Raw genomic sequence first — 15,301 nt, forward strand, 5'->3', positions numbered from 1 at the left:
TGCCCACTGTTTGTGGCTCTTGGATGGGTCACTTAACCCTACCAAGTCTCCAGTTTTTCAAATATAAAAATACTTGCCCTCAGATGGGGTTATTGTAGAATCACATAAGATAATAAGTATGACAGCTCTCAAGAAATTATAAACTATTACACAAATATTAGTATTAAAATAATTTTCATTCTGACTTTACAGAAACAGTAGTATAAAATAAATTGTTTTCTGTGGTTAAATCTTTTGTTCTAATACTTCCTTTCAATTCTTCAGAATGTGCTCAGAAAAAAAAATCATTTCAATCAAGTATCTTTTTTTTTTTTTTTGGAGTGTCTTTTTGTACAAAGCACAGGCCAGAATACAAAGACATATAAGATGCCCACAGTCCTGCCATTAAATAAAGTGTCCTCTGAGGAGAATTTGTGTGCTATTTACTGATTGATTTTCCCCCCACAGTGGTTATAAGCTTATTCAGTGATTTTATAGGGAAAACATCCTTCTCGATCTTTGAGAAAAGTGATAGTTCTTTCTTATGTGACAGTATTGATCTAGAAATGAATACTTGTAACAGTAAATAAGTACACACCTTAATAGGTATGTATTGTATTAATTATCACCATTGCCCACGTTTAAAATCTGAAACAAATAGAAAATGGAAGGCCCCAGCAATGTCGTTGTGTCCATTTATATTTTATAATGAATTGAAAAAGTATGAGGCGTGTGTGTGTGTGTGTGTGTGTGTGTGTGTGTGTGTGTGTGTGTTACTAGAGATTTAACCCTGGGGCACTTTACCACTGAGCTATATATCCTTATAGCTCAGTTTTTAAAACATCCCCATTTTTTAAATTTGGAGACAGGGTCTCACTAAATTGCTGAGGCTAGCCTTAAATTTGAGGTCCTCCTACCTTAGCCCCCCTGAGTCACTGGGACTACAGGCAGAAGCCACGATGCCCAGCATTATGGTGCTTTTAAATGGGCTTGTTTCTGTACTGCAGATATCAGTTGCACACATCTGCTGGATCAAGAACGTATTCTGTGGTTTTGCTGGCCACACTCAAAGTAGAAATCACAAACTAGAATAGGTGTTAAAGGAAGGTGTTAAAATGGTCAAGGGTAAAGAAAGATTTTCAGATCAGGCCAAAAATATGTTTATTCAATTTGAAAATATGAAGGAAATATGGAAGGAAAATTATAATGTTCCTTCCTAATTATAGAAACTTGAAATCAGGGGCACCTTTCAGAGTCGGGAATGGACAACTTGAGTGCAAAATGCTTCTTTTCATAATTGAAAGCCACTAAGTTCATTATAAGACTATAAATCAGGTCAGAAGAGAGAAAAGATCAAGGAAGTTTAATAGACCTGTGGAGACTGTAGATCTTGCCTCCTGGAAATGCAGGCCAACTGTTGATTTGGTTCCTTCCAGCAAAACATCCATCAGTGGGCTCATCAGCACAGATTCACCCCTTTGTGAAGGTGGTAAATTCCTGCTCATCCACCTTCTCTGAGGCTGATCCAGCTCCTCCCTAGACAGCCTATACATGTTCCATTTTGTTTTTACCTCTATTGTTTTGTTGACTCCAGTATAGTAGGCCTACTTCCACACCGCCTGAGAACCCTTTCTCAAGGATACGGCTCATATTCATGTTTTCTCTGCAGCCCCTGCCTAGTACTTAGCAGAAAGCAAAAACATTCAGTAAAAGTTGGGGTTATGATCCAACCAGTAGGTTCAAGCTCTTCTCCAACCTCCATATCCATAAGTAAATCATAGTTCTTATAGAAATTTTCTCTATGTTTAATAACACAGCCAACTAGTGTAGTAAGTCAGGCAGATAGACTTTGGAACCAGACAAACTCAGGGTTTTCTGGCTCTACCACTTCCTAGCTGTGCCCTTCCTGAGCCCCTTTGAACCTAAGTCCTCTGTCTAGAAAGGTCACCCTTACTGTGTTGTCCTGGCACATAATGGACGCTCAAGGATTAGGAGCTGCTGTTATTACACTTTCTTAATGACTTGTTTAATTCAGTGCATATTTTGTGGATATTATAAAATATAGACCTGTCATATGGACCTTATAAGCAGAAATGAGAGTAAATAAGTACATACATAAGTAACCCACAGAGGATGCTGGGGAGACAGGAATGACCCAGAGCAACGAAGGGAGTTCACAGACCAACAAATGATGCATCCCTCTTTGGGTACAACCAAAATTGCTTCCCAGTCATCAGACTGGCCATCTTAGTATTTGTTTAATACAAGGTTGTTCTTATTTTAATCTTATTAATAAACTGCATAGATTGTATATCAACACAAGCAATGCTGAATAGACTTGATAAAAACAGCTTTCTTTAATCCAGTTTTACTAGGATAACTGAGAGAAAATCATAGTTAGGTTTCTGTGTTATCTGCTGACTTTTGAAAAATATACCCCCCAAAATAACAATTTCATGACTATTTTTATTATTGTAATTTCATAAGTCCAGGAGTCTAGAACTGGCTTTAATAACTTGATAAACCTAATATCATTTAATTCTGCTTTGATGATATGCTGGGATCAGAAGTTCAGAGGGACATTTGGAATGGATCTCTTCACATCATCTCTTGCTTTTCAAGGCTTTCAATAAGAGACAAACAGCGAGTTGGCTTTGAATTAATTTTCATTTTTTTTCCACTTTAAACAAATTAAAAGTCCTGAGAAGAGCAGGTAGAATGAATTGGATTATGTTAATACCTCCTCAGGAATACCAAGGGAGATGAGGACTGACTTCTGCATTGTATCTTTTTTTATTCCACTTAATATTTCTAGTGAAAGAATACCAATACCCTGGCAGGCTTAATTATTCAAAATTAAAAATTATCCATAGCTACTTCAACAAATGAATCATCAAACTGGTACATCCATACCATGGACTACTACCCAGCAATAAAAAGGAGAAAACAACACAAGAAGCAACCTGGATAAATCTCCAGAAAATTATGTGGGCTTAAAAAAAAAAAGACAATCCAAAATGGTTGCATACTGTATAATTTCATTTTCATCCTTAAAATGAAAAAGAAAATTATAGAGTGGAGAACAGATTAGTAGTTGCCAGGGATGAGGATGGATAAGATGGGAAGGAAATGAGTATGACTATAAAAGGGTAACACCAGGGATCTTTGTGGTAATGGAACATTCCGTAGCTTGATTGTATCAGTGTGAATATCCTGGTTGTGATAATGTACTAAATTTTCATACTATGTTACTGTTGGAGGAAAGTGGGTAAAAATACATTAGATCTTTGTGGGGTTTTTTTTCTTTTCTCTCTCTCTCTTTTTACAAATGTATGTATATCTACAACCATCTCAAAATAAAAACTCAAATTTAAAAAATAGCCCTAGTAATTTCCACATGGATAGCCACATGATTCGTGGCTTAAACATCAAATCTTTAACATAATTAAATCGTGCTGCAAAAATCAGTAGCTTATATAGTAACTTTTTTGTTCTTGTAGAAGACTTTGAACATATGTACAAGAACAGAATGAAGTATAAGTAGGAAAATAAAGAAAACTACTACTACCTTTTTAGTGTATTTCATTCAGGGTTTTTTCTGAGTTTGTGTTATATAATTTATTTTTAAATCATAATTGGGAATATACAGTGCATATGGTTTTGCATTCTACTATCTTGAATTTTCTATCATGAGGATTTCTCTACATCTTCACAAATTCAAAAATAATGTCCATTTGGTTACATATTGCATCATATGTATATTCTGTAATTTATGTAATCACTGTCAGATTTATCTTTATTTTATACAACAAACATCCTTATATATAAGCAAGTCTTCTCCTATTCTTTTTCCATAAGGTAGGTTTTTTATAAATGGAATTCCTTAATCAAGCACATGAACCTTTTTAAGGCTTTATAATGTATGTTACCAGATTGCTCTCTAGAAAAATGGTACTGATTTACATTCTCACCAATAAGTGCACAACAGTGGATGAGATCTGACATATGAAGAATTAGGCACAGCATAAAGTTCCCGAAGAGAAATCTATTTTAATTGAAAGCAGGGTTTATCAGTCTCAGCACTACTAACATTTTGGGCCAGATAACTGTTGTTGGAGTGCTGTCCCAGACATTGTACGGTATTTATCAGCATCCCTCTCTCTCTAGATGCCAGTATCTGCCCTCTCCCTGCTGTTTTGACAACCAAAAATATCTCAAGATTTTAAGAAATGTTCCCTTGGGAAGCAAAATTGCCCCTGGTTGAGAACCACTGATCCAAAGACTTAAATGTGCAACAGAACATTTATTCTTAGACTTTCTCTGGTGTATACAAATATTCTGAAGTCTAGACTCTTAGGGTTCTTTTCTGATGGAGGATATATGTGCATATTGTATGAAGAGTAAAAGAGGTCAACCATTTCTTTTTTGTAATACCTTTATTTTATTTATTTTTATGTGGTGCTGAGGATCAAACCCAGCGCCTCTCACTTGCTAGGCAAGTGCTCTACGGCTGAACCACAACCCCAGCCCTCGACCATTTCTTTAAGGCTATGCAAATGACTTTGATACTACTCAGTGTGTATCTTTCCTTGCTATTACCTGCCAGGGGTCCTTGGTTATAAGAGGAAATGTAGCAGTGTAGTGACTTTGTCCTACAAACATGGATTGTCTTGAAACTGCATATGATATCTGGAAGTATCAGTTAGTATAGATACTCTTTGTCTTTGTCTTCTGAATAACATGGGCCCAAAAGAATGAGAATGGTTTTGGTTTTCTTGACTTTGCATGTAAAGAAAAGAAGGAATGAAGTGGATTTTTGTAGCTAAAGTATGAGACTTAAAAATCCTCCAAAGTTTATTTTAAGTGGCAGGTACTCCCAGCAGAAGGTTTGTCTCCCACACCTACAGGTGGCTTTTGTTTCGTGATGGAGTTTCCCTGTGTAAAAGGCCCTCCTGTTTTTTCTATAATATTTCAAAACACCTTGAGATCCCGACATCCATTCTTTCTGATATACAACTTGCTGCACCCATATCTTCTAGTAGCTCAGAGTTGATGAATGTCCTTCATTCAGATAAGACAAGCTTCACTTAATCTTTGAAAAATGAAGAGCACACAAATACATTGTTGCAAATACAAACTTTCCTGAAATACTCTGCCCTTAAATGATTGGAAACTCATTTAAACCTATCCTTCAGTAAAGACGCTAGCCTTCAAGTTCTGATGTTAATTTTTTGTTCTTAAATATAAGTTAAGGTTAGTTTGAAACTGATTTCCTGTACTAGCTTTTTCCTTTCTGTTTGCCCCCACAGGAGCAGTTTCACAGGTGCTGGACAGTCTGGAAGAGATTCATGCGCTTACAGACTGCAGTGAAAAGGACCTAGATTTCCTACACAGTGTTTTCCAGGATCAGCATCTTCACACACTGCTAGATGTAAGTCTTATTTTTTATTATTCTTTTTTGTGGGGGGCCTGGGGAAAAACAAGTTGAGTATCAAGCATACCTTTTTACTTTTCAGAAATCCTGATATCCACCCTAACAATCCTATTTCAGTTGCCTTAAATCTCTGAGAAATGTGGAAAATCATCCATCATAAATTCAGAATTGAAATAAAGTGTATAATACAAATGCAATAGCCTAGCAAGATTCAGTAGAAAATTATATACATATACATATGTATTTATAAATTACATATGCATGCAAATGATATGTGAGTTTTTTTAAGCACATAGCACAACCCTAATTTACTGCAGTCTCTTTGTTTCTATTAGAGGAATCCATTAATCTATAGCTGTGATTACTTTTTAAATTTCCTTTAAATGTTGTTTTAAAACATTATTAAAAAAAACATTATGCCACAAGCCTGAATATAGGAGAGAGAAAAACAAATGAGATACTATGCAATGGACTGTGTTCACACATTTCATATTTATCATTGCTGGATTTCATAGAATCAGTATCTTTTCCTTAAAACATGAGTAGATTCCATCATTTAATATGGCAGACTCTAATAACAGCATATTGGGACCCAAAGAAAAAAACAAGCTGCCCCATACATTTCTGCCTTCACTCCACTCATGGTTTAAGTAAAATTCCTTTCTTAGACAACCTGGTTTGCTTTAGCACTGAACATATTCTTGGGTGCTTCTGATGATATTAATACATGCTAGTCATTTTACAAGAAAAACCTTCCCTTAATAAGAGAATGAGGGCTGAGCATGTGGCTTAGTGGTAGAGCACTTGCCTAGCATGTGCAAGGCCCTGGGTTCAATCCCCAGCACAGCAAAAAGAGAGTGATATTTGCTTTGGGGTCCCAGAACTGTTTCATGCTGATTAATCTACTATATGATACAAATTACACTAAAGCAAAAGTTCCCAGAGTGTATTCTACAGAGCATTCTTCTGGGAGATAGTGATGGGTGTTACCACAGTGGGAAGGGAAAGTAGATCTTAAATTTATTGGTTAAATTATTCATTGCCCAAATATATTTGGAAAATGCTACATTCTTTTGTACCTTTATGCAGATTCACAATGGACATTATTATATTGACAGCTCTGAGATGTCCTAAGACAAAGAAACCTATTGAACTTTAACAGCATTTCTCAAACTAATTTTATTATGATATTTTATTTGCAATCCTGTTGAGCTCTATTTTGATGAAGACTAGTTTGGAATAAGCTAAGCCATTAGTGTTGGGTTGCTTCAGCTTCAAACTATGTAATTGTATATATCTGATATTTGGTTCTAGAATTCCATAAGTTAGGTCAGTTCAAATTAGTTACCAGATTTTGGTAACTAAATTAGTTACCAGATTTTGGTGCACATATTTATCAGTGCTAACAGCTATAACAACATGTGATTCTAAAATTTGAGTGACTAATCAGAAGAAAAGCTTATCTCTTGCTCACCTGACAGTTCAATGCCAGTACATAAGGGAAATCTCTTCCACGAAGTCATTCAGGGACCCAGACCTCTTCCAGCCCTGTGGCTCTGCTGACTCCCAGTGCCTGGGATTTTCCTCTGCATCCCTTGAATCCAGCCAGCAGACAGAAGAGAATATGGAGAATCTTGTAGGGTCAAGAGTAGAAATAGGCTATATCAATTTTGCCCACATTTCATTGGCAAGTACTAGTCACATGCCTACTTAGATGCAAGAAAGTTGGAAAATATAGTTTTGAAACAAATTTAGTCAGAAAAAATGAAAGAAAGAAATTTACTTGACAAGATATGGAATTGAATCTTTGCTTTTGTATAATTTATTTTTATTGTGTAATTATTATTTTTGTGTAATTTATTTTGTGTAATTTTTTATATTGGGAACCAAACCTAGGAGCACTTTACCACTGAGCTACATCCCAGCCCTTTTTATTTTTTATTTTATTTTTTTAATATTTATTTTTTAGTTGTAGTTGAACACAATACCTTTATTTTACTTATTTATTTTTATGTGGTGCTGAGAATAAAACCCAGGGTCCCGCACGTGCAAGGCGAGTGCTCTACTGCTGAGCCACAACCCCAGCCCAGCCCTTTTTATTTTTGAGGGAGAGAGTCTCACTGAGTTGTTTAGGGGCTTGTTAAATTGCTGAGACTGGCCTCAAACTTGCTATCCTCCTGCCTCAGCCTCCCAAATCACTGGTATTATGGGTCATATGCTACCATGCCTGGCTGTTTTAAGCAATTTGAGTATTTCAGATTACATTTATTTTAAATAATTTAGTTGCCTTGAGCACTAGAAAGCCCTTGAAATTCATTCTATTTCGTGGAGAGCTTGGTAGCATTCCATTATCATGATCTTCTTAATCATCATCATTGTTTTTGTTATGTTATTTGAATTAGAATTTGACTTCTATTCACTTGTTATTTAAATGTGTATTGTTCACTGTCATTTGGTGCTAAAAATATCTTTTTTGTTTTTATCTCTTTTTTAATAAATTATTTATTTTACAGTAGAATGCATTTTAACACATTGTACAGAAACAGAGCACAGTTTCCTAAGTGTGAATTTCCCACAGAAGTCATTCCCCCTTTTACTAGAACTAGTTAGTAAGATATTTGTAAGAAGCTGTAGAGTGGAGATTTTGTTTATTTCAGTGATTAATAAGGTCACTGCTGAGTAGATTTGCTGACCTTTTTTAAGATCAAGGACTTTTTGTAAGGTAAAGGCTCAGAGTAGCCCAAATTGGTTTTCAAAGTTGTACTGCAGGGGAGGTGTTTTGTATTGCTGTTTTGTATTCAGACACAAACTAGACTTTCCTGCTGAGCCAGATTGCCACTTAGTCCCAGTGTAGAACTTCTCAGACCTTACTAGAAATATTGATCCTGAGTATCCAAACTGAACTACTGAGTATATCTGAGTATCCAAACTGAACTATCCTTAAATGAAAGCTTCATCATCATGAATAACATAAGCCATAGATTCTGCTCTTCTACTCTTTTTTTGCATTTTAAATCTTTTTTAAAATTTATATGTGACGGTGGAATGCATTACAATTCTTAATATATATATATATATACTGGACTTTTTGGTACAAATCATCACACTTTCAGAAAACATTCATAGATTTAGTAAGGAAAACATACTTAAACTTTCTTTGAATTCTTTTGAATTACAAACCTAAATAAGTATCTGCATGATCAGCACCTAAGCCCAGTCAGTGCAGCTTGATTTAAAAAGAAGCTATTGGACTGAAAATGAACCGTGCCCATTAAAAAGACAGTGGTAGAGCCTTGCCTAGCATAAATCCCAGCACCACAAAAAAGAAAAAGACACAAGTACTACACATGAACACTAGAATTCTCCAGAAATTACTATGAGGCCACGCCCTGGGTAATGTTTGGTTGCAAGTAGTTCTGAGTATCCAAACTGAACTATCCTTAAATGAAAGCTTCATCATCATAAATAACATAAGCCATAGATTCTGCTCTTCTACTCTTTTTTGCATTTTAAATCATTTTTAAAATTTATATATGACAACAGAATGCATTACAATTCTTATTACATATATATAGCGTAATTTTTCATGTCTCTGGTTGTATACATAGTATATTTCTGCTCTTCTAATCTACATCCCATAAATTGGGTTTATTTAGCCTTCATTTTACTGCTAATAGGCTACATTTCAATAATATAATCAATGAAGTATTCAAGTGACTGCCATATAGAGAAATCTAACGATTAAAAAGGACTTTTATGGAGTTGGGGGTGTAGCTCAGTAGCGAAACACTTGTTTAGCATGCACAAGGCCCTGGCTGGATTCCATCCCTTGCACCTCAAAAGAACTGGTTTTTCTAATTTAAAAAAGACTTTTAAAATATTTAATGCTTATGGTACACATTAGAAAGGAAACCTAGGTATGACCAATTCTTGGGAAGGAACTTTTAAAACATTGGCTATACAGGGTTCAGGATGCAGCTCAGTGATAGCACCTGCCTAGCATGCACAAGGCCCTGAGTTTCATCCCTGGCAGCGCGCGCGCACACACATACACACATACACACACACACACACACACACACGAGTGGGGGGAGGAGAAGGAAAAAGGAGGAAGAGGAGGAGAAAAACAACTTTGGCCATTCTTTTTTCTTTCTTCCAATGTTCCATATCCCGTGCTTGGTTTTTTTGTTTTGGGGCTTTTGTTTGTTTTATTTTGTTTTTGGTACCAGGGATTGAATTCAGGGGCACTCAACCACTGAACCACATCCCCAGCTGTATTTTGTATTTTATTTAGAGGATCTCACTGAGTTGCTTAGTTTCTCTCCATTGCTGAGACTGGCTTTGAACTCACAATTTTCCAGTCTCAACCTTCTGAGCTGCTGGGATTACAGGCACTTGCCACCGTGCCTAGCCCATGGTTTGTGTTTTTTTTTAATAACTTTATTTTCTTATGTGGTACAGAGGATTGAACCCAGTGCCTCACAAATGCTAGGCAAGCGCTCCACCACTGAGCTACAACCCCAGCCCCCATGCTTGGTTTTGCATTATTTTTTTAAAATTTTAATTTGTTATATATGACAACAGAATGTATTACAATTCATATTACACATATAGAGCACAATTTCTCATATCTCTGGTTGTACACAAAGTAGATTCACATCCTTAGTGTCTTCATACATGTACTTAGAGTAATGATGACCATCGCATTCCATGGTATTTCCTACCCCCTATGCCCCCTTCCTCCCCTTTTCCCTTTGCCCTATCTAGAATTCATTTAATCCTCCCATCCCCTCCGCCCCCCACAGCATATTTTGGATCAGCATCCTTAAATCAGAGAAATCATTCGGCATTTGGTTTTTTGGGATTGGCTAATTTTACTTAGCATTACATTCTCTAGCTCCATCTATTTACCTGCAAATGCCATGATTTTATTCTCTTTTAATGATGAATAATATTCTATTGTGTATATATACCACATTTTCTTTGTCCACTCATCTTCTGAAGGGCATCTAGGTAGGTTCCACAGTTTGGCTATTGTGAATTGTGCTGCTATAAACATTGATGTGGCTATGTCCCTGTAGTATGCTGTTTTTAAGTCCTTTGGGTACACACTGAGGAATGGGATAGCTGTGTCAAATGGTGGTTCCATTCCCAGTTTTCCAAGGAATCTCTATACTGCTTTCCATATTGGCTGCACCAATTTGCAGTCCCACTAGCAATGTATGCGTGTGCCTTTTCCCCCACATCCTCACCAACACTTATTGTTGTTTGTATTCTTAATAGCTGCCATTCTGACTGGAGTGAGATGAAATTTTAGAGTAGTTTTGATTTGCATTTCTCTAATTGCTAGAGATGTTGAACATTTTTTCATATATTTGTTGATCGATTGTATATCATTTTATGAAAAGTGTCTGTTCAGTTCCTTGAGCCATTTATTGATTGAATTGTTTTTTTTATTGTTAAGTTTTTTGAGTTCTTTATATATCCTGGAGATTAGTGCTCCATCTGACGTGCATGTGGCAAAAGTTTGCTCCCAAAATGTAGGCTCTCTATTCACCTCACTGATTGTTTCTTTTGCTGAGAAGAAGCTTTTCAGTTTGGATCCATCCCACTTATTGATTCTTGATATTAATTCTTGCACTATAGAAGTTTTATTAAGGAAGTTGGGGCCTAATCCAACATAATGGAGATTTGGACCTACTTTTTCTTCTAATAGACACAGTGTCTCTGGTTTACTTCCTAAGTCCTTGATCCACTTTGAGTTGAGTTTTGTGGTTTTGCATTAATTTTTTTACAGAATCAAAATTAATTATTTTTTAAGGATTAGAGTAGCGATACCCAGTAGCATAGTCTTGTAGACCATGGCTTGATTAAAGTTACTTAATCCCACTGAGCCATTTTATGAATTATCCTTATTATATTTATCTTATGCCTGTGAATTAACACTCTTAATAACTAAGTTTAAGGCCATAATTTTTAAGCTGACAGGAAGAAACAGGAGTAAGTTCCTAGGGATGAGTAAAGAGCATCTAGGACTTTATTTCTTTGTAGCCATGTTTTTAAAATAATAAGCTCAGAACTTTAAAAAGTATTATTAGAATTTGTTTGGAGGAAACAAAATTACTGCAATTTGGAAATTCCTGTCATTTGTAGCAATGTGGATGAATCTGGAGGACATTTTATGTTTAGTGAAATAAACCAGACAGAAAAAGACAAAAACCACATGACCTCACTCATATGTAGAGTCTAAAACTGACCTCATAGAAACAGAGAGCAGAATGATCATTATGAGAAGCTGGGGAGGGTAGGGGATGAAGGGATGAGGAGAGGTTGGTGAATGGGTACAGAGTTACTATTGGAGAAATAAGTGCTGGTGATCTATTGCACAATAGAGTAATTATGTTAACAATATTGTATTGAATTTCAAAATAGCTAGAAGAGAGAATTTTGAATGTTCTCACCACAAAAAATGATAAATGTATGAGGTGACAAATACATTTTTAGTTTGATTGTTATTTAATATTTACATATATCAAAGCATTATACCATACTCCATAAATGTGTGCAATTATTATGTGTCATGTTTTAAAAAGGAGAAGCACTCTGGTTCCACAGAGGAGGAAATGTTTTCTGATTTGAATTCTAGTAAAATACATCAAGTTGAATCTTTAGTTAGAAATGGATCCGGAAATCTCTAAATATTTACTGCCTAACCACTTCCACCCTGGCACATATAACACTACTCCTCCGTTTGTGGGGAAAAATACAGAGGCCTGAAGAAGAACTACTTGACTCTGCCTGTACCATTCTGTGGTTAAAAATTTCAAGCGCTGGTGTTGAGGTGGTCTGCAAATGAAATATGCACATCAGTTTTAGTAAAGTACAATTTGGCATGGGTGTTAATTGGCTAGGGCTTCCCAAAATAATGCATCACAAACTGAAATTTATTCTCTCATAGTTGTACAGCCTAGAAAGTCCTAAATGAAGGTGTCAGCAACTGCCAAAGTCTCCAGGAAAGAATCCTTCCATCTCTTTTCCAGCTTCTGGTGGTTGCCCACATCCTCAGTGTTCCTTGACTTACAATCACATCACTCCTATCTGCCTTCAATCATCACATGTCATTCTCCTGTGTCCTTATATGTTTCTGTGTCAGTACATAATATTATGTGTTGTTGGATTTAGAGCCCATTTTAATCCAATATGACCTTATCTTCATTAATTACATTTGAAAAACTGCTATTTCCAGATACGTTCACATTCTGAGATTCTAGGTGAACATAAATTTGGGGAAGACAGAATTTAACCCCTAATAACATGGAAAATTGATTTTGCCCCAAATTAATTCTCCAGGTATGAGAACAAATTACACAAATTTAATATAATGTATTGTTACCCTGTCCGTCATTAGACTCTCTTGGGAACTGGTGTTACAGTGTGGTCTATGTTTTTTCATGATATTTCATATCAGTTATGGATTAGAACTTGTATTTCATACATTGGATGGCCAGATGATGGATACTTTTTTAATTTTTTTAACTTTTGCTTGATGGTTTTGATTTTCAGATTTAAAAAGCATTTTGCAAATATTTGGTGATAGTTCTCAGTCTTCTCAGTTTCTTGTAGAAATTTTCCTATTACAGAATAAACGTTTACTTTGTAAGTCAACAATGTTACAAAACATTGTTAAATGACACATTTATCTCTCACTGCCAAACTTTGACAACCAAGTGTTAAGCATTCACCCACCATCTGTCATACCTCTGAACAGCTGTTAGAATTTGTTACATACTTTTTCATAGAAAATGTAATGCCCATCTAATTACGATTATTTTTGTAGGAAACCTTAAAATTGCTTTATTTAAAAAAAATGTAATTGGTGATTAGATTACTAAAGCAAAAAAGCTTACTGCATAGAGGATCAAAAGTTCAAGGCCAGCCTGGGCAACTTAGTAAGGACTTGACTCAAAATTTAAAAAGATAAAGGGCTGAGGATGTGGCTCAGTGATAGAACACCCCTGGGTTCAATTCTTAGTGCCAGGGACAGAGGGAGATGAAGCACTATTGGAAGTTCCTTTGGTGTCCTTTGGATTCTGGTGTCCTGTGGATGACATAATGTCATTTGTGATGCATTGCTCACACTGCAATACAGCAGCACAATGCCTCCTGGTGTTGTCCATCTGTTTTAACACCAACACACCAAAGCCACACTGGTGCCCTCTCCAATGCCCCAACTACAACTAAAAAATAAATATTAAAAAAAAGAACTGTTTTGTTAAGCAGTGTGTGGTTGTGCCTTATGGAAGAAGCCCAAATTGTCTTTTTCATTTGAAAACGTTATAAATCACATGATTTTGTGTATTTTCCAACAAGGACACATTCTTAGAGCAATATGTTTTAGCTCATTTAAGTACATATTTGCCATTTCCCAAAGTATACAACTTTTTTGGCAAGTTTTGCTTAATATAATATCAATGCTTTGGTCTTTTTTATGATGATAACATATACCTAACATACACTTCAGCATTTTAACCATTTTTACATATACAGTTCAACAGCATTAAATACATTCACATTGTTCCGACCATCCCCACCATCCATTGCCAGAATTCTTTCATTCTCCCCAACTGACTCCATTAAACATTAACTCCCCATTCATCTTCTCTCCTTAGCTGCTGGCAACAACCATTCTACTTTTTTCTCTGTCTATATTACTACTCTAAGAACTTCAATATAAGTGAAACCCACAACATTTGTCTTTTTGTGACTTACTTAACATAATGCCCTCAAAGTTCACCCATGTTGCAACATGTGTCAGAATTCTCTTCTTTTTTAAGACTGCCACATTTCATTTGTCCATTCATCCACTATTCATGCTTTGTGGTTAGTAATTACATAGTAGGAAAAAGAAATTCTCAGAATAAGGCTGTCTAATCATAGAAGGGAATTCACCTTGGTTCCATCTCCTTTAATTGCTCTTCCTGGGTCCCAAGTTATATGTTCTACATCTTTTTAAAAGGAATGTGTGATTTTACTCTGAACATATTGACTACAAGAGTCCCTCTAGTTTCTGTATTTGTTCAGATGAATTACTTCTCTTTTTTCCAACAACTTGTTTTTATTGACACATTTTATATCTTTCATGGTTCATGTCCATTAACAAATTATGACAGTGATAATGATTTTAGATTTATCTTTTAACATTCATTTTAAATAACAGTTTGGTTTTATGTCTTTACATTGTAAGTGTTCTGAGTTTGAGTATATATGTAGATTTGCTAATGAGCTTTTTTTTAATGTTCATTGATTCTTATGTTTCTGCCTAGCAATTTTTTCCTTCAACTTAAAGAACTACTTTTTAAATTTCTTCTAAGTTTGATCTAGTGGTGATGTATTTCTTCAGCTTTTGTTTATATGAGGAAAAATATCTCCCTTTCATTTTTTTAATTTGTTCTGATTAATTATACATGATAGTAGAATGCATTTTGACACATCACACATAAATGGAGTATAACTTCTCATTCTTCTGGTTGTACATGATGTAGAATCACACCAGTTGTATAGTCATATATGTATATGGGTTAATGATACTTGATGCATTCTACTAGCCTTCCTATTCCTATAATTTCTCCCCTCCTTTCCCTCCCTTCGGCCAAATCTAAAATTCCTTTATTCTTTTCTAGCCACACCCACTTATTGTGAATTAGCATCTGCATATCAGAAAAAAAACATTCAGCCTTCAGTTTTTTGGGATTGGTTTATTTTGCTTAGCATGATATTCTCTAGCTCCACCCATTTAATAGCAAATACCATAACTTCATTCTTCTTTAAGACTAAGTAATATCCCATTGTGTATATATACCACATTTTCTTCACCCATTCCAGATGAAT

General features: G+C 35.4%; 1 protein-coding gene across 19 annotated transcripts in view; it reads left to right on the forward strand.

Moving 5' to 3' along the window:
• Cask (calcium/calmodulin dependent serine protein kinase) overlaps positions 1-15,301 on the forward strand; it is a 349,377-nt gene that overhangs the window by 259,445 nt on the left and 74,631 nt on the right. For all 19 annotated transcript variants that reach the window (XM_078034938.1, XM_078034941.1, XM_078034937.1 and 16 more), the window contains one exon: positions 5,289-5,410. In XM_078034938.1, the coding sequence (XP_077891064.1) occupies positions 5,289-5,410 (122 nt within the window). The remainder of the gene's footprint in view (positions 1-5,288; positions 5,411-15,301) is intronic.

This window comes from Ictidomys tridecemlineatus, chromosome X (assembly GCF_052094955.1).
Source record: "Ictidomys tridecemlineatus isolate mIctTri1 chromosome X, mIctTri1.hap1, whole genome shotgun sequence".
Lineage (NCBI taxonomy): Eukaryota > Metazoa > Chordata > Mammalia > Rodentia > Sciuridae > Ictidomys > Ictidomys tridecemlineatus.